Here is a 20,407-nt window from a genome sequence, read left to right on the forward strand (position 1 = left end):
ACTGCATCAAAACAACTCACAAGAAGAAAAAAAAATCCCCAAGCAAAACGGTTTGGTATATTCTGCCAGACTTTCACTGAGAAGAGCCTCTCAGTTATAAACCCTTTCCAAAAAGGCTGGAAAGTCATTGTTTGAAATAAAATAAAGCAGCAGTTTCTCATGCGTTTGAAACACACTAAACTATCATCATAACACAGGTGCCTGCACACTAATACATCGAGAGTTCACATCAGCTCCACTTTCAACTTTCATATTTAATAAATTAGGTAAAATCCTTTGCTTTCCTTGATCACAGTGCATAACCCGGTAATATTTAAACACTATATAAAGTTGCAGTTCCTCTGCAGCGTGCAATGACCATGTATCCTGTGGGGGGAGGTTAAAGGGGAAGGGCAGCGTGTCAGCTTTTCACAGGAACAATGAGATTAAACCTCAGTCCAAGATGTGGCACGTCCCACCTTTCCTTGCTCTTCAAAGCACAACAACCCACACTCTCCTGAGTCAATTGAAAAGATCACAACACTAGACAGAAAGACCATGGATAGGCTAAGTACAATTCATTGGTCTCAGGAGCTTTGTCTTGATGGCATGGCTGTTGGCGGTGACTTGTCGGTTCCACTGCCCCCTCCTGTCCCCTGCATGTCCATTTGTTGCTGTGCTGGCTACCTGGAGAAGATGGGGAGGTGCTGCTGGTTGAGGATGCTGCTTGTTCGTGGAGATTCAGTCTTTGCCATGACTTCCTTAAACCAAGAAGCCACGTCCACTTCTAATGTCTCGTAACGTTTAATGAAATTGTGTTCCTGCAGCAATACAAAGGAGAGGTTGTTCAAGTCACCCAGGTCAGCAGCAAAGGGAGTCTGAGAATACACAAAAGCATAAGCTTCTTCACTCATGCAAGTGCCTGGCATGGGTAACAGCCCTGGAAAACTCCCACTGCACTCCTGTCCTCCCGAGGGAATGAACCCACATTTGTGGTTTAACCAAGCTCCTGTACCGGTGCAACATGAACCACTGAAATCAAGCACACAGTTTGCCTAAAGCTCTGATCTCATCTCAGTGACATCCCGACAGATTTACTGCTAATATTCTACCGTTTCCAGCTCATTTTCTTTCCCAATCACCACCTGAAACGTGTTTAATGACACGAAGCAAGGTAGGAATGGAAGTTGTGAGGAGGACACCAAGAGATTGTAAAAAAGATAAAGACAGGTTAAGAGTGTTAACAGATGGCAATTGGACATTTCTTTTACTATATCATAGAAATTACAGTACAGAAGGAGGCCATTTGACCCATTGTGTCTGTTCTAGCTCACAAAGCAGCTCCCCAGCTAGACCCATTCTCCAGCCTGAAAATAATAATTGGCACTATCCATTTGACTCTCATCACTGGGGGGTTATACATCCTCAAAATCTACCTTGAAAGGTCAGCAAGTTCATTACTTAATAAACCTGCCCTTCTTACATGTGGACTCTCAGAGTGACCCAACAATACTGAATATCCTCTCCCAGTTAGAATGCTTAGAAAAATACTGTCTTTTATGTTTTAACTGTTTTTCTCATGTATTTCCATTGTCTTTCAACTTCAGTTTTCCTCTTTTCCATACATCTGTTCTAACTTTCTAAATTAATCGCTCCGAGAACGCATTTTAAAAAATTTCATATATGCCCAAATCTTTTAGCCAGAGGTTCCTAGCTGACAGCACGTCTTTCCCCCCCGCCTTCTTGGAACATATTCTGTTTGTATCCTCTCCTCCTCCTCCTTTTGAAATCTCTCTCCTTGGTTACTCTAGTCGCTCACTACCAATGTTTTGTTGAATGCAAGAAATGTGTTCTTTCATCTTCTTCCTCATTAAACATCCACGTCTTTGTATTTTTTAAAACCCACCCTTACACCTAAGTTAGTTACACTGAGATCACATCAATGTGACCTACTTTGATGACCATAGTATCCAGAATCAGAACAAATGGCTTGTTAGAGTGGAACCAAGCAAACTGGGCCAGTTGTGGCACTTACTGCTCACCATTTCCCCTTCACCTTTTACACCGAGGGTTTTAGAGCTGGACCTCAATCTCAATCCAATCCAGAATATTTCCCACCACAAACAAGCAGCTTTAATTAAACACCAGCAGTCCTTATTCAACTAGAACATCAGAATACTTACAAGCAACTTATTGTATTTTGGTCTCTTCCGGTGATCCTTTGTAAGGCTAACAGGAGAAGAAAAAGAGAGGTAGGTCAGAGGATAATTTAAAATTTAACACACAATTCATGCTGCTGAGCCCTTCTGCCCGGGCAAATCCAAATCCTCCAAAGATTGGGGTGAGTCTTGGTCTGTTGGAATGGAAATACTCTCTTGTTGAACGTACTCCTGGTGGGCTTGGTCAAAGAGAACAGATGCCCAGGTGCTGGTGACCTCAGGATATCTTTGCAAGCAATATGTCAGAGTGGAAAAATGTGCAATTATGTCAAACAGGTCAGAGGTCACTGACCTAAAGAAAAGGTGAACTCATTTTGTGGCATTGCCCTTAGTGCCTGGCCTGTGGAGTGTTTGCAGTAGTTACTGTGTTAGCTTTAGATCACAATGTTTGCAGTATTCTGCTCTTTAGTTCACGAAAGTGAGTTGGGGCTGAAGGAGAGGAACCAGGAGGAGGAGTTTTGCTTTGTTGGATGTTGGGGCTGCAGGGCATCCTCAAAGACAGATACAGAGATGTGCTGCTGGATAGAGTCCACACCGGCGACATACCCATTGTTATACAGGCCCTTGTTTCTGGGTCTGCTAGTGGAGAATACCTCCCATCTTATTCCTACACAGCAGCAGTGAGAAGTGGCTGTTGCCTTTCCAGGGTAGTCTGAGAGCTCTTCACGGCTGTATGTGTGGCCTTAGGCTCGTTCGTGAATTTGTAAACAGCCATACAGAATGGAAACAGACCCTTCAGTGCACACAGACAATGTTCCCAAACCAAGCCCGGTGCCCGGCCCATATCCCCCCGAACCATGCTTGTTCATAAACTGACTGACATATCATTGTGGTCGGCATGGACTAGTTTGGGCTAAAGGGTCTCTACGATTCAATGCTGTAACTGGACCAGCAACCACCACCTCATTAGGCAGCTCATTCCACACATGAGCCACCATCTGTGTAAAACACAAGGTGCCCCTCATATCTGCTTTTCAAATCTTTCTCCTCTCACCTTAAATATCCCCCCCCTAGTTTTGAACTCCCCAACCCAAGGGAAAATATCTTTGCTGATCACCCGTGATTTTATAAAGCTGGAGAAGGTCACTCCTCAATCTTCTATGTTGCAGTGAAACATCCTAGCTGATAATTATAACTCAAACGCTTCATTCCCAGCCCCATCCTGGTAAATCGTTTCTGAATCCTGCCCAGCTTAATAATGTCCTTCCGATAACAGGATGAGCAGGCCATCCCACCTGCTGTACTCAAAGGGGTGAGCTATGAAGGCAAGAGCTCTAATCAGCTTAACTGACCTGTCGGATTTCAGAGAATGATGTAGCTGAACCCCTCGGTCTCTCTGCTCGATAACACTCCCCAGGGCCCTACCATTAATTGGGTAAGTCCTGCTCTTGTTTGGTTTACCTCTCACTTATCCAAATGAACCTCCACCTGTCACTCCTCAGCCCACTGACCTAACTGATCACCATCCCTCTGTAACCTTAGACAGCCTTCATCACTGCCCTCTGTGCCATCAACTTTAGTACCTGCTATATTCTCATCCAAATCATTTATATCAATGACAAATAACAATCGACCCAGGACTGAGGCCTGTGGAACTCTGCTGGGCACAGGCCTCCACTGACCGCCTGGGTAACTGACCGCCTGGGTAACTGACCGCCTGGGTAACTGACCGCCTGGTTAACTGACCGCCTGGATAACTGACCGCCTGGATAACTGACCGCCTGGATAACTGACCGCCTGGATAACTGACCGCCTGGATAACTAACCACCTGGATAACTGATCTAATAACCATGATCTGATTGGAGCAGCCCACACGGACAGCTCCCAAGCTTGTTCACTGATGACATGACTCAGGCTGCACTGACATTCACACAGGTCCAAGCCTGGAGCCTAGAGCCTGGAGCCGAGAACCCACTGATGGACGTCTTAATCAGCACATCGAGGAAAGGGAGTGCCTTTCAAACATCTTGGTAGGTTTGTAATTCTGCCCTCACAATGACGAATTGACAGCGTGTTTCTTTTAACAGTAATTTTGTATTTCCCTTTGTGAACATTTAGACTTAATAGCAGTACGTGGTAATGCAGCTCCTCACGGAGCCCTCTGTTGGATATATTCGCCTTGCACTAACTGCCAGTGTCCCAGTTTCCTGGTGTGTTAGTCTGACATATTGTACAGTCAAAGGGACTTTCAATGTTGATGGGAAACCAAGCCACTAAAACAAACGCAGAGGGCTCTTCATCGCAAAGACACTTCTGGGGAACTTATCTAGCAATCTGCTGAAGCTTCTCTAGCACTTACAAGCTTTAGTGAGTAACCATGGTAAATGGGAACTACTTTTCTCATACACATTCAGTGAACCTCCAGCATTGGTGGGCGGCACGGTGGCACAGTGGTTAGCACTGCTGCCTCACAGCGCCTGAAGACCCGGGTTCAATTCCCGACTCAGGCGACTGACTGTGTGGAGTTTGCACGTTCTCCCCGTGTCTGCGTGGGTTTCCTCCGGGTGCTCCGGTTTCCTCCCACAGTCCAAAGATGTGCGGGTCAGGTGAATTGGCCATGCTAAATTGCCCATAGTGTTAGGTAAGGGGTAATGTAGGGGTATGGGTGGGTTTCGCTTCGGCGGGTCGGTGTGGACTTGTTGGGCCGAAGGGCCTGTTTCCACACTGTAAGTCTAATCTAGTCTAATCTAATCAAATCAGAATTTGAGATTAGATTCCCTACAGTGTGGAAACAGGCCCAGCAGACCCACAAGTCCACACCCACCCTCCGAAGAGTATCCCAGGCAGACCCACCTCCCTCTGACTAATGTATCTAACACAATGGGGCAATTTCCCATGGCCAATTCACACCAACCTGCACACCTTTGGACTGTGGGAGGAAACCAGAACACCCGGAGGAAACCCACACAGACACAGGAAGAATGTACAAACTCCATACAGTCAGTCACCCGAGGCTGGAATCGAACCTGGGATCCTGGTGCTGTGAGGCAGCAGTGCTAACCACTGAGCCACCGTGCCGATCCTAAATGGGGTTTTAAACCAATTAGATCCCTCACTCAAACATGACAAGCTCAATGCCATATGACAACTAAGTCCAATAGAATCCAGAACATTATCTTGAACCAGTCCTTAGGCAATGTTCAAGGCAGAACCAAAGGTGGACCGAACCCTGCTGGGCCAGTTAACCAAGATACTCGCTGCAAGAATATACAGGAACAAACAATCTCTGTCATCATACATACACCTCTATTGTTACAGACAATGTGGACACCATTTTTATTACATAGTCCAATCAGATTACTGAGGAATAAGTTGTCAGGCGTTTTTGAGACGATCCTTACTCTGACTATCCATTCCAGATTACTGTCCACCCGAGCCACTACACCCACAGGGTTTCTCATTTTTAAGGATAGTTGTCACAGTCCAGGGAACAAAGAGAGAACTCCACAACAATAGTTTTTGTTTTAATCCTGTAACAGGGCTTTGTGCACTTCTAGTGAAACAAACCTCTGAGTGAAATCTTCAGTGAGAAAGACCCGAGCAAGTGGAACAAACACGCAGCACGAGTTTCGACAATGTCGGCTGTTTTGCTGTACCTCCCTCATCGTACTTCAGCTTTGAAGGAAAGACAATGACAAACGTCCCCAGCAATACGACATAGTTACCTCTGTGGCCCTTTGGGGTTGGATGTGAAGACAGGATCACAACAGTGGCATTGAGGTGGGAGATGGTGAAGGGTTTGCGAGGCAGAGTTCAAGGAGTGGCTGAGCAGGCAAACTCAAAAAGACAGCAGTAAGGGACTCTGGGGAAGACTGTGTGCAGAGGGAAATATGGAAGGACGCGATTTGGGGGAGGAAGAGGTTTTGGTCGGACAAGGTGGCTGTAAATTCAGAGAGCAGATGAAATTGAAAGGAGACAAACTGTGATGGATGAGGATTCATCGAATACTGAGGCTGAGTGACAGAAGGATAGAAGTCATTTCAAGGAGAACGTCAGGAGGGAGCAATAAACTATGAGAGTTTTGAAGTTGAGGTCACTGACAAAGTATGACGTGAGGTTCTCAAAGAAAGAACTTTTCCTGAACTAGTCCTTCCAAAGAAGTAGCCACTGTAGACCTTGCACCTTGCACTGTAGACATTGACCTAGTCAATGTTCCAGCCTCTGCATTGATGAGAGATGGCAGCTGATTGTTTGTAGATGAACTCAGCCCATCTCTGCTTCCAATTTCCACTGACAAAGCAGCCAGATTATTCTCGCACATTGTTTGTGTTACAGAAACAACACGGTACACCAGAGCTCACCCTCGGAATCTTTGATGACTGGTCCAACTCCAGCTTGAGGAAGTGCGCATCTTTTCAGTTTCAGATCTAGGTTAACATCTGATGACCAAGTATCACACTGCCATCTGAGGGAACTTGCAGCATGCAAAATATACTCCCATGACCAGACAGGCGACTACACCACAAAGTAATTCATGAGCTGTAAACTACTTCAATGCAGCTAAATGTGAAGTGATGCACTTTGGGAAGAATAACAGGAAGGCAGAGTACTTGGTCAACGGAAAGATTCTTGGTCGTGTGGATGTGCAGAGGGATCTTGGTGTCCATGTACACAGATCCCTGAAAGTTGCCACCCAGGTGGATAGTGCTGTTAAGGAGGCATTCAGGTGTGTTAGGTTTTATTCATAGAGGGATTGAGTTCCGGAGCCACAATGTCATGCTGCAACTGTACAAAATGCTGGTGCGACCACACTTGGAATATTGTGTACAGTTCTGGTCCCCGTATTTCAGGAAGGATGTGGAAGCATTGGAAAAGGTGCAGAGGAGATTTACCAGGATGTTGCCTGGTAAGGAGGGAAGGTCTTATGAGGAAAGGCTGAGAGACTTGAACCTGTTCTCATTGGCAAGAAGAAGGCTAAGAGGGGATTTGATGGAGGATTAGATAGGGTAGACAGTGAAAGTCTTTCTCCTAGGACAATGATATCAGTGTGTACGTGGGGGCATAACTACAAATTGAGGGGTGATAGATTTAAGGCAGATGTCAGAGGCAGGTTCTTTACACAGAGCGTGGTAAGGGCATGGAATACCCTACCTGCTTACATAGTCAACTCAGCCACACCAGGGGGATTTCAACAATCCTTAGAAAAGCACGTGGATGATCTCGGGATAATGCAGGGGACGAGCTGAGAATAGTTCACAGGTCGGCACAACATCAAGGGCCGAAGGGCCTGTTCTGCGCTGTATTGTTCTATGTTCTATATACTTTGAGACATTGAGTTATCTTGCTTCCTGGCTTATGTACGATGGCCCACTGCTCGGGGGATTGGTGAACTCAGTTACCTGGTCAGCAGCATGGTGTTAACAGTGTGGGTTTAATCCCTGCACTGGCTGAGATGACCAGGAAAGACACACTTTCTTCACCTCAGCCAGCGTCTGAGGTATTGCGGCCCTTTATGTGAAGACGCCAACAGACTCCTCTTCCTAAAGAGGCAGCAACCTTATGGTCCTCTCGCACTGCGGAGACTTGACCTTTCCTAATGCTAACTGAAACATAGGCATGGTTCACTCCATTAGAACCAGGGAAATATATGGAAACGATCAGTTCTTCTAATAGACATGATCATTCAAACGATTATTTGTTTGAGATATATTTCCACCAGATACTCCCCCCATGTTTTACTCACCAATCTTTTACAAATGATTGAAAGTCCATTGAGAAGCCCATACTTTGAGGGAGCAGAGGAGGGTCTTCCTGCAGCACCTTTGTTAAAACCTCAAAGTCCGTTTTGCAGTTTTTATATGGAAACTGTCCCGTGGCGAGTTCAACCTGTCGACAGGCAGAGTGCTGGGTTACAGGTCAATGGCACAGACATTTATTCAATGTCTCAACTCTCGACTCAATCAGCAGCACAGGAACAGGACTTAGAACACTCTAAATATTACAATTCAAAGGGAAATTAAACCGTACAAAGCTGATCTAACCAAACATTGACAGCGAAGACAACTGCTAAATAATGACCGAGTCAGTGTGAACATTAGTGACTGTGTCAGTGTGGTCAGTGTGAACATTAGTGATGTGTCAGTGTGGTCAGAGCGAACATTAGTGACTGTGTCAGTGTGGTCAATGGGAACATTAGTGACCGTGTCAGTGAGGTTACTGTGAACATCAGTGTCGGTGTCAGTGTGGTCAGTGTGAACATTAGTGACTGTGTCAGTGTGGTCAATGGGAACATTAGTGTCGGTGTCAGTGTGGTCAGTGTGAACATTAGTGACTGTGTCAGTGCGGTTAATGGGAACATTAGTGACTGTGTCAGTGCGGTTAGTGTGAACATTAGTGTCTGTGTCAGTGTGGTCAGTGTGAACATTAGTGACTGTGTCAGTGCGGTTAATGGGAACATGAGTGACTGTGTCAGTGCGGTTAGTGTGAATATTAGTGACTGTGTCAGTGTGGTCAGTGTGAACATGAGTGACTGTGTCAGTGTGGTTAGTGTGAACATGAGTGACCGTTTCAGTGTGGTTAGTGTGAACATGAGTGACCGTGTCAGTGTGGTCAGTGTGAACATTAGTGACTGTGTCAGTGTGGTCAGTGTGAACATTAGTGACCGTGTCGGTGTGGTTAGTGTGAACATGAGAGACCGTTTCAGTGTGGTCAGTGTGAACATTAGTGACCGTGTCAGTGTGGTTAGTGTGAACATGAGTGACCGTTTCAGTGTGGTCAGTGTGAACATTAGTGACTGTGTCAGTGCGGTTAGTGTGAACATTAGTGACCGTGTCAGTGTGGTTAGTGTGAACATGAGAGACCGTGTCAGTGTGGTCAGTGGGAACATTAGTGACCGTGTCAGTGTGGTCAGTGGGAACATTAGTGACCGTGTCAGTGTGGTTAGTGTGAACATGAGTGACCGTGTCAGTGTGGTCAGTGTGAACATGAGAGACCGTGTCAGTGTGGACAGTGTGAACATTAGTGACCGTGTCAGTGTGGTTAGTGTGAACATTAGTGACTGTGTCAGTGTGGCCAGTGTGAACATTAGTGACTGTGTCAGTGCAGTTAATGTGAATACTAGTGACTATGTCAGTGCAGTTAGTGTGAACATTAGTGACCGTGTCAGTGTGGACAGTGTGAACAGTAGTGACTGTGTCAGTGCGGTTAATGGGAACATTAGTGACCGTGTCTGTGTGGTTAGTGTGAACATTACTGACTGTATCAGTGTGGTCAGTGTGAACATTAGCGACTGTGTCATTGTGGTCAGTGTGAACATTAGTGACCGTGTTAATGTGGTCAGTGTGAACATTAGTGACCGTGTCAGTGCGGTCAGTGTGAACATTAGTGACTGTGTCAGTGTGAACATTAGTGACTGTGTCAGTGTGGTCAGTGTGAACGTTAGTGACTGTGTCAGTGTGATCAGTGTGAACACGAGTGACTGTGTCAATGTGGTCAGTGGGAACATTAGTGACCGTGTCAGTGTGAACATTAGTGACTGTGTCAGTGTGGTTAGTGTGAACATGAGTGACTGTGTCAGTGTGGTTAGTGTGAACATGAGAGACCGTTTCAGTGTGGTCAGTGTGAACATTAGTGACCGTGTCAGTGTGGTTAGTGTGAACATGAGTGACCGTGTCAGTGTGGTTAGTGTGAACATGAGAGACCGTTTCAGTGTGGTCAGTGTGAACATTAGTGACCGTGTCAGTGTGGTTAGTGTGAACATGAGTGACCGTGTCAGTGTGGTCAGTGTGAACATTAGTGACTGTGTCAGTGTGGTTAGTGTGAACATTAGTGACCGTGTCAGTGTGGTTAGTGTGAACATGAGAGACCGTTTCAGTGTGGTCAGTGGGAACATTAGTGACCGTGTCAGCGTGGACAGTGTGAACATTAGTGTCTGTGTCAGTGCGGTCAGTGTGAACATTAGTGTCTGTGTCAGTGCAGTTAATGGGAACATTAGTGACCGTGTCAGTGTGGTCAGTGTAAACATTAGTGACCGTGTCTGTGCGGTTAGTGTGCACATTAGTGACTGTGTCAGAGTGGTTAGTTTGAACATTAGTGACCGTGTCTGTGTGGTTAGTGTGAACATTACTGACTGTATCAGTGTGGTCAGTGTGAACATTAGCGACTGTGTCAGTGTGGTCAGTGTGAACATTAGTGACCGTGTTAATGTGGTCAGTGTGAACATTAGTGACCGTGTCAGTGTGGTTAGTGTGAACATTAGTGACTGTGTCAGTGTGGTCAGTGGGAACATTAGTGACTGTGTCAGTGTGAACATTAGTGACTGTGTCAGTGGGGCCAGTGTGAACATTAGTGTCTGTGTCAGTGCGGTTAATGGGAACATTAGTGACCGTGTCAGTGTGGTCAGTGTAAACATTAGTGACCGTGTCAGTGTGGTCAGTGTAAACATTAGTGACCGTGTCTGTGCGGTTAGTGTGCACATTAGTGACTGTGTCAGAGTGGTTAGTGTGAACATTAGTGACCGTGTCTGTGTGGTTAGTGTGAACATTACTGACTGTATCAGTGTGGTCAGTGTGAACATTAGCGACTGTGTCATTGTGGTCAGTGTGAACATGAGAGACCGTTTCAGTGTGGTCAGTGTGAACATTAGTGACCGTGTCAGTGTGGTTAGTGTGAACATGAGTGACCGTTTCAGTGTGGTCAGTGTGAACATTAGTGACTGTGTCAGTGCGGTTAGTGTGAACATTAGTGACCGTGTCAGTGTGGTTAGTGTGAACATGAGAGACCGTGTCAGTGTGGTCAGTGGGAACATTAGTGACCGTGTCAGTGTGGTCAGTGGGAACATTAGTGACCGTGTCAGTGTGGTTAGTGTGAACATGAGTGACCGTGTCAGTGTGGTCAGTGTGAACATGAGAGACCGTGTCAGTGTGGACAGTGTGAACATTAGTGACCGTGTCAGTGTGGTTAGTGTGAACATGAGAGACCGTGTTAATGTGGTCAGTGTGAACATTAGTGACCGTGTCAGTGTGGTTAGTGTGAACATTAGTGACTGTGTCAGTGTGGTCAGTGGGAACATTAGTGACTGTGTCAGTGTGAACATTAGTGACTGTGTCAGTGTGAACATTAGTGACTGTGTCAGTGGGGCCAGTGTGAACATTAGTGACTGTGTCAGTGTGATCAGTGTGAACATGAGTGACTGTGTCAGTGTGGTTAGTGTGAACATGAGTGACCGTGTCTGTGTGGTGAGTGTGAACATTAGTGACTGTGTCAGTGTGGTTAGTGTGAACATTAGTGACTGTGTCAGTGTGGTTAGTGTGAACATGAGTGACCGTGTCTGTGTGGTTAGTGTGAACATTAGTGACCGTGTCAGTGAGGACAGTGTGAACATTAGTGACTGTGTCAGTGTGGTTAGTGTGAACATCAGTGTCTGTGTCAGTGCGGTTAGTGTGAACATTAGTGTCTGTGTCAGTGTGGCCAATGTGAACATTAGTGACCGTGTCAGTGTGGTTAGTGTGAACATTAGTGACTGTGTCAGTGTGGCCAATGTGAACATTAGTGACCATGTCAGTGTGGTTAGTGTGAACATCAGTGTCTGTGTCAGTGCGGTTAGTGTGAACATTAGTGTCTGTGTCAGTGTGGTCAGTGTGAACATTAGTGACTGTGTCAGTGTGGTTAGTGTGAACATGAGTGACCGTGTCTGTGTGGTGAGTGTGAACATTAGTGACCGTGTCAGTGAGGACAGTGTGAACATTAGTGACTGTGTCAGTGCGGTTAGTGTGAACATTAGTGACCGTGTCAGTGTGGTCAGTGTGAACATTAGCGATTGTGTCAATGGGGTCAGTGTGAACATTAGTGTCTGTGTCAGTGTGGCCAATGTGAACATTATTGACCGTGTCAGTGTGGTTAGTGTGAACATCAGTGTCTGTGTCAGTGCGGTTAGTGTGAACATTAGTGTCTGTGTCAGTGTGGTCAGTGTGAACATTAGTGTCTGTGTCAGTGTGGTTAATGGGAACATTAGTGACCGTGTTAGTGTGGTCAATGGGAACATTAGTGACCGTGTCAGTGTGGTTAGTGTGAACATGAGTGACTGTGCCAGTGTGGTTAGTGTGAACATTAGTGACTGTGTCAGTGTGGTCAGTGTGAACATTAGTGACTATGTCAGTGCGAACATTAGTGACCGTGTCAGTGTGGTCAGTGTGAACATTAGTGTGTCAGCTTGGTCAGTGTGAACATTAGTGTCTGTGTCAGTGTGGTTAATGTGTACATTAGTGACCGTGTCACTGTGGTTAGTGTGAACATTAGTGACTGTGTCAATGTGGTCAGTGCGAACATTAGTGACTATGTCAGTGTGGTCAGTGTGAACATTAGTGACTATGTCAGCACAGTTAATGTGAACACTAGTGACTATGTCAGTGCAGTTAGTGTGAATATTAGTGACCGTGTCAGTGTGGTCAGTGTGAACATGAGTGACCGTGTCTGTGTGGTTAGTGTGAACATTAGTGACTGTGTCAGTGTGGTTAGTGTGAACATGAGTGACCTCGTCTGTGTGGTTAGTGTGAACATTAGTGACCGTGTCAGTGAGGAGAGTGTGAACATTAGTGACCGTGTCAGTGTGGACAGTGTGAACATTAGTGACTGTGTCAGTGTGGTTAGTGTGAACATTAGTGACTGTTTCAATGTGGTTAGTGTGAACATGAGTGACCGTGTCAGTGTGGTTAGTGGGAACATTAGTGACTGTGTCAGTGTGGCCAGTGTGAACATTAGTGACTATGTCAGTGCAGTTAATGTGAACATTAGTGACTATGTCAGTGCAGTTAGTGCGAACATTAGTGACCGTGTCAGTGTGGTCAGTGCGAACATTAGTGACTGTGTCAGTGCGGTTAATGGGAACATTAGTGACCATGTTAGTGTGGTCAGTGTGAACATTACTGACTGTGTCAGTGTGGTTAGTGTGAACATTAGTGACTGTTTCAATGTGGTTAGTGTGAACATGAGTGACCGTGTCAGTGTGGTTAGTGGGAACATTAGTGACTGTGTCAGTGTGGCCAGTGTGAACATTAGTGACTATGTCAGTGCAGTTAATGTGAACATTAGTGACTATGTCAGTGCAGTTAGTGCGAACATTAGTGACCGTGTCAGTGTGGTCAGTGCGAACATTAGTGTGTCAGCTTGGTCAGTGTGAACATTAGTGTCTGTGTCAGTGTGGTTAATGTGTACATTAGTGACCGTGTCACTGTGGTCAGTGTGAACATTAGTGACTGTGTCAATGTGGTCAGTGCGAACATTAGTGACTGTGTCAGTGTGGTCAGTGTGAACATTAGTGACCGTGTCAGTGCGGTTAATGGGAACATTAGTGACTGTGTCAGTGTGGTTAGTGTGAACATTAGTGTCTGTGTCAGTGTGGTTAGTGTGAACATTAGTACAGTGTCAGTGTGGACAGTGTGAACATTAGTGACTGTGTCAATGTGGTCAGTGTGAACATTACTGACTGTATCAGTGTGGTTAGTGTGAACATTAGTGTCTGTGTCAGTGCGGTCAGTGTGAACATTAGTGTCTGTGTCAGTGTGGTTAATGGGAACATTAGTGACTGTGTCAGTGTGGTTAGTGTGAACATAAGTGACTGTGGAAATGTGGTCAGTGTGAACATTAGTGACTATGTCAGTGCAGTTAATGTGAACACTAGTGACTATGTCAGTGCAGTTAGTGTGAACATTAGTGACCGTGTCAGTGTGGTCAGTGTGAACATTAGTGACCGTGTCAGTGTGGTTAGTGTGAACATGAGTGACTGTGTCAGTGTGGTCAGTGTGAACATAAGTGACTGTGGAAATGTGGTCAGTGTGAACATTAGTGACTATGTCAGTGCAGTTAGTGTGAACATTAGTGACCGTGTCAGTGTGGTCAGTGTGAACATTAGTGTGTCAGCGTGGTCAGTGTGAACATTAGTGTCTGTGTCAGTGTGGTTAATGTGTACATTAGTGACCGTGTCACTGTGGTTAGTGTGAACATTAGTGTGTCAGCGTGGTCAGTGTGAACATTAGTGTCTGTGTCAGTGTGGTTAATGTGTACATTAGTGACCGTGTCAGTGAGGTTAGTGGGAACATTAGCGACTGTGTCAGTGTGGTTAGTGGGAACATTAGTGACTGTGTCAGTGTGGTCAGTGTGAACATTAGTGACTGTGTCAGTGTGGTCAGTGTGAACATTAGTGACTGTGTCAGTGTGGCCAGTGTGAACATTGGTGACTATGTCAGTGCAGTTAATGTGAATACAAGTGACTATGTCAGTGCAGTTAGTGTGAACATTAGTGACCGTGTCAATGGGGTCAGTGTGAACATTAGTGACTGTGTCAGTGCGGTTAATGGGAACATTAGTGACTGTGTCAGCGTGAACATTAGTGACTGTGTCAGTGCGCTTAATGTGAACACTAGTGACTGTGTCAGTGTGAACATTAGTGACTGTGTCAGTGCGGTTAATGTGAACACTAGTGACTATGACAGTGCAGTTAGTGTGAACATTAGTGACCGTGTCAGTGTGGTCAGTGTGAAGATTAGTGTCTGTGTCAGTGTGGTTAGTGTGAAGATTAGTGTCTGTGTCAGTGTGGTCAGTGTGAACATTAGTGACCGTGTCAGTGTGAACATTAGTGACCGTGTCAGTGTGAACATTAGTGACCGTGTCAGTGTGGTTAGTGGGAACATTAGTGACCGTGTCAGTGTGGTTAATGGGAACATTAGTGACTGTGTCAGTGTGGTCAGTGTGAACATTAGTGACTGTGTCAGTGCGGTTAGTGTGAACATTAGTGAGTGTGTATCACTGTGTCGGTGTGTTTAGGGTGAACATTAGTGAGTGTGTAACACTGTGTCGGTGTGTTTAGGGTGAACATTAGTGAGTGTGTAACACTGTGTTTAGGGTGAACATTAGTGAGTGTGTATCACTGTGACGGTGCGTTCAGGGTGAACATTAGTGACTGTGTATCACTGTGTCGGTGTGTTTAGGGTGAACATTAGTGAGTGTGTATCACTGTGTCGGTGTGTTCAGGGTGAACATTAGTGACTGTGTAACACCGTGTCGGTGTGTTTAGGGTGAACATTAGTGAGTGTGTATCACTGTGTCGGTGTGTTTAGGGTGAACATTAGTGACTGTGTATCACTGTATCGGTGTGTTCAGGGTGAACATTAGTGACTGTGTAACACTGTGTTTAGGGTGAACATTAGTGAGTGTGTAACACTGTGTCGGTGTGTTTAGGGTGAACATTAGTGACTGTGTATCACTGTGTCGGTGTGTTTAGGGTGAACATTAGTGAGTGTGTATCACTGTGACGGTGTATTCAGGGTGAACATTAGTGAGTGTGTATCAATGTGTCGGTGTGTTTAGGGTGAACATTAGTGACTGTGTATCACTGTGTCGGTGTGTTTAGGGTGAACATTAGTGAGTGTGTAACACTGTGTCGGTGTGTTTAGGGTGAACATTAGTGAGTGTGTAACACTGTGTCGGTGTGTTTAGGGTGAACATTAGTGAGTGTGTATCACTGTGTCGGTGTGTTTAGGGTGAACATTAGTGAGTGTGTATCACTGTGTCGGTGTGTTTAGGGTGAACATTAGTGAGTGTGTAACACTGTGTCGGTGTGTTTAGGGTGAACATTAGTGAGTGTGTATCACTGTGTCGGTGTGTTTAGGGTGAACATTAGTGAGTGTGTAACACTGTGTCGGTGTGTTTAGGGTGAACATTAGTGACTGTGTAACACCCTGTCGGTGTGTTTAGGGTGAACATTAGTGAGTGTGTAACACCGTGTCGGTGTGTTTAGGGTGAACATTAGTGAGTGTGTAACACCGTGTCGGTGTGTTTAGGGTGAACATTAGTGAGTGTGTATCACTGTGTCGGTGTGTTTAGGGTGAACATTAGTGACTGTGTATCACTGTGTCGGTGTGTTTAGGGTGAACATTAGTGACTGTGTAACACTGTGTCGGTGTGTTCAGGGTGAACATTAGTGACTGTGTAACACCGTGTCGGTGTGTTTAGGGTGAACATTAGTGAGTGTGTATCACTGTGTCGGTGTGTTTAGGGTGAACATTAGTGACTGTGTATCACTGTATCGGTGTGTTCAGGGTGAACATTAGTGACTGTGTAACACTGTGTTTAGGGTGAACATTAGTGAGTGTGTAACACTGTGTCGGTGTGTTTAGGGTGAACATTAGTGACTGTGTATCACTGTGTCGGTGTGTTTAGGGTGAACATTAGTGAGTGTGTATCACTGTGACGGTGTATTCAGGGTGAACATTAGTGAGTGTGTATCAATGTGTCGGTGTGTTTAGGGTGAACATTAGTGACTGTGTATCACTGTGTCGGTGTGTTTAGGGTGAACATTAGTGAGTGTGTAACACTGTGTCGGTGTGTTTAGGGTGAACATTAGTGAGTGTGTAACACTGTGTCGGTGTGTTTAGGGTGAACATTAGTGAGTGTGTATCACTGTGTCGGTGTGTTTAGGGTGAACATTAGTGAGTGTGTATCACTGTGTCGGTGTGTTTAGGGTGAACATTAGTGAGTGTGTAACACTGTGTCGGTGTGTTTAGGGTGAACATTAGTGACTGTGTAACACCCTGTCGGTGTGTTTAGGGTGAACATTAGTGAGTGTGTAACACCGTGTCGGTGTGTTTAGGGTGAACATTAGTGAGTGTGTAACACCGTGTCGGTGTGTTTAGGGTGAACATTAGTGAGTGTGTATCACTGTGTCGGTGTGTTTAGGGTGAACATTAGTGACTGTGTATCACTGTGTCGGTGTGTTTAGGGTGAACATTAGTGACTGTGTAACACTGTGTCGGTGTGTTTAGGGTGAACATTAGTGACTGTGTAACACCGTGTCGGTGTGTTTAGGGTGAACATTAGTGAGTGTGTAACACCGTGTCAGTGTGTTTAGGGTGAACATTAGTGACTGTGTATCACTGTGTCGGTGTGTTTAGGGTGAACATTAGTGACTGTGTATCACTGTGTCGGTGTGTTTAGGGTGAACATTAGTGAGTGTGTATCACTGTGTCGGTGTGTTTAGGGTGAACATTAGTGAGTGTGTAACACTGTGTCGGTGTGTTTAGGGTGAACATTAGTGAGTGTGTATCACTGTGTCACTGTGTTTAGGGTGAACATTAGTGAGTGTGTATCACTGTGTCGGTGTGTTTAGGGTGAACATTAGTGACTGTGTATCACTGTGTCGGTGTGTTTAGGGTGAACATTAGTGACTGTGTAACACCGTGTCGGTGTGTTTAGGGTGAACATTAGTGAGTGTGTATCACTGTGTCACTGTGTTTAGGGTGAACATTAGTGAGTGTGTATCACTGTGTCGGTGTGTTTAGGGTGAACATTAGTGAGTGTGTATCACTGTGTCACTGTGTTTAGGGTGAACATTAGTGACTGTGTAACACTGTGTCGGTGTGTTTAGGGTGAACATTAGTGAGAGTGTGTAACACTGTGTCGGTGTGTTTAGGGTGAACATTAGTGAGTGTGTAACACTGTGTTTAGGGTGAACATTAGTGAGTGTGTAACACTGTGACGGTGTGTTTAGGGTGAACATTAGTGACTGTGTATCACTGTGTCGGTGTGTTTAGGGTGAACATTAGTGACTGTGTAACACCGTGTCGGTGTGTTTAGGGTGAACATTAGTGACTGTGTATCACTGTGTCGGTGTGTTTAGGGTGAACATTAGTGAGTGTGTAACACTGTGTCGGTGTGTTTAGGGTGAACATTAGTGACTGTGTAACACTGTGTCACTGTGTTTAGGGTGAACATTAGTGACTGTGTAACACCGTGTCGGTGTGTTTAGGGTGAACATTAGTGAGTGTGTAACACTGTGTTTAGGGTGAACATTAGTGAGTGTGTAACACTGTGTCGGTGTGTTTAGGGTGAACATTAGTGAGTGTGTAACACTGTGTTTAGGGTGAACATTAGTGAGTGTGTAACACTGTGACGGTGTGTTTAGGGTGAACATTAGTGAGTGTGTAACACTGTGTTTAGGGTGAACATTAGTGAGTGTGTAACACTGTGACGGTGTGTATAGGGTGAACATTAGTGACTGTGTATCACTGTGTCGGTGTGTTTAGGGTGAACATTAGTGACTGTGTAACACCGTGTCGGTGTGTTTAGGGTGAACATTAGTGACTGTGTATCACTGTGTCGGTGTGTTTAGGGTGAACATTAGTGACTGTGTATCACTGTGTCGGTGTGTTTAGGGTGAACATTAGTGAGTGTGTATCGCTGTGTCGGTGTGTTTAGGGTGAACATTAGTGAGTGTGTATCGCTGTGTCAGTGTGTTTAGGGTGAACATTAGTGACTGTGTAACACCCTGTCGGTGTGTTTAGGGTGAACATTAGTGAGTGTGTATCACTGTGTCAGTGTGTTTAGGGTGAACATTAGTGACTGTGTAACACTGTGTCGGTGTGTTTAGGGTGAACATTAGTGACTGTGTATCACTGTGTCGGTGTGTTTAGGGTGAACATTAGTGACTGTGTATCACTGTGTCGGTGTGTTTAGGGTGAACATTAGTGAGTGTGTAACACTGTGTTTAGGGTGAACATTAGTGAGTGTGTAACACTGTGACGGTGTGTTTAGGGTGAACATTAGTGAGTGTGTAACACTGTGTTTAGGGTGAACATTAGTGAGTGTGTAACTGTGACGGTGTGTTTAGGGTGAACATTAGTGAGTGTGTATCACTGTGTCGGTGTGTTTAGGGTGAACATTAGTGACTGTGTAACACCGTGTCGGTGTGTTTAGGGTGAACATTAGTGACTGTGTATCACTGTGTCGGTGTGTTTAGGGTGAACATTAGTGAGTGTGTATCACTGTGTCGGTGTGTTTAGGGTGAACATTAGTGACTGTGTAACACTGTGTCGGTGTGTTTAGGGTGAACATTAGTGACTGTGTAACACTGTGTCACTGTGTTTAGGGTGAACATTAGTGAGTGTGTAACACTGTGTCGGTGTGTTTAGGGTGAACATTAGTGAGTGTGCATCACTGTGTCGGTGTGTTTAGGGTGAACATTAGTGACTGTGTAACACCGTGTCGGTGTGTTTAGGGTGAACATTAGTGACTGTGTAACACCGTGTCGGTGTGTTTAGGGTGAACATTAGTGAGTGTGTATCGCTGTGTCGGTGTGTTTAGGGTGAACATTAGTGAGTGTGTATCGCTGTGTCGGTGTGTTTAGGGTGAACATTAGTGAGTGTGTATCGCTGTGTCAGTGTGTATAGGGTGAACATTAGTGACTGTGTAACACCCTGTCGGTGTGTTTAGGGTGAACATTAGTGAGTGTGTATCACTGTGTCAGTGTGTTTAGGGTGAACATTAGTGACTGTGTAACACTGTGTCGGTGTGTTTAGGGTGAACATTAGTGAGTGTGTATCACTGTGTCGGTGTGTTTAGGGTGAACATTAGTGAGTGTGTATCGCTGTGTCAGTGTGTTTAGGGTGAACATTAGTGACTGTGTAACACCCTGTCGGTGTGTTTAGGGTGAACATTAGTGAGTGTGTATCACTGTGTCGGTGTGTTTAGGGTGAACATTAGTGACTGTGTAACACCGTGTCGGTGTGTTTAGGGTGAACATTAGTGAGTGTGTAACACCGTGTCAGTGTGTTTAGGGTGAACATTAGTGACTGTGTAACACCGTGTCGGTGTGTTTAGGGTGAACATTAGTGAGTGTGTAACACTGTGTCGGTGTGTTTAGGGTGAACATTAGTGACTGTGTATCACTGTGTCGGTGTGTTTAGGGTAAACATTAGTGAGTGTGTAACACTGTGACGGTGTGTTTAGGGTGAACATTAGTGAGTGTGTATCACCGTGTCGGTGTGTTTAGGGTGAACATTAGTGAGTGTGTATCACCGTGTCGGTGTGTTTAGGGTGAACATTAGTGAGTGTGTAACACTGTGTCGGTGTGTTTAGGGTGAACATTAGTGACTGTGTATCACTGTGTCAGTGTGTTTAGGGTGAACATTAGTGACTGTGTAACACTGTGTCGGTGTGTTTAGGGTGAACATTAGTGAGTGTGTATCACCGTGTCGGTGTGTTTAGGGTGAACATTAGTGACTGTGTAACACTGTGTCGGTGTGTTTAGGGTGAACATTAGTGACTGTGTAACACTGTGTCAGTGTGTTTAGGGTGAACATTAGTGAGTGTGTAACACTGTGTCGGTGTGTTTAGGGTGAACATTAGTGAGTGTGTAACACTGTGTCAGTGTGTTTAGGGTGAACATTAGTGACTGTGTAACACTGGTCTGTGCGATTTTGTGACTGTTACTCCAGTC

The 20,407-nt window shown here is 45.3% G+C and overlaps 1 protein-coding gene across 2 annotated transcripts in view; it reads right to left on the bottom strand.

The window, feature by feature from the left end:
• Positions 1 to 236: 236 nt before the first annotated feature.
• map2k7 (mitogen-activated protein kinase kinase 7) overlaps positions 237 to 20,407 on the bottom strand; it is a 120,403-nt gene continuing 100,232 nt past the window's right edge. For both annotated transcript variants that reach the window (XM_060854864.1, XM_060854863.1), the window contains 3 exons: positions 7,883 to 8,025; positions 2,163 to 2,208; positions 237 to 800 (listed from right to left, as the gene is read on the bottom strand). In XM_060854864.1, coding sequence (XP_060710847.1) covers positions 663 to 800; positions 2,163 to 2,208; positions 7,883 to 8,025 — 327 coding nt within the window. In that variant the 3' untranslated portion in view covers positions 237 to 662. The remainder of the gene's footprint in view (positions 801 to 2,162; positions 2,209 to 7,882; positions 8,026 to 20,407) is intronic.

The sequence above is a fragment of the Hemiscyllium ocellatum genome, chromosome 45 (genome assembly GCF_020745735.1).
Source record: "Hemiscyllium ocellatum isolate sHemOce1 chromosome 45, sHemOce1.pat.X.cur, whole genome shotgun sequence".
In the NCBI taxonomy this organism is placed as follows: domain Eukaryota; kingdom Metazoa; phylum Chordata; class Chondrichthyes; order Orectolobiformes; family Hemiscylliidae; genus Hemiscyllium; species Hemiscyllium ocellatum.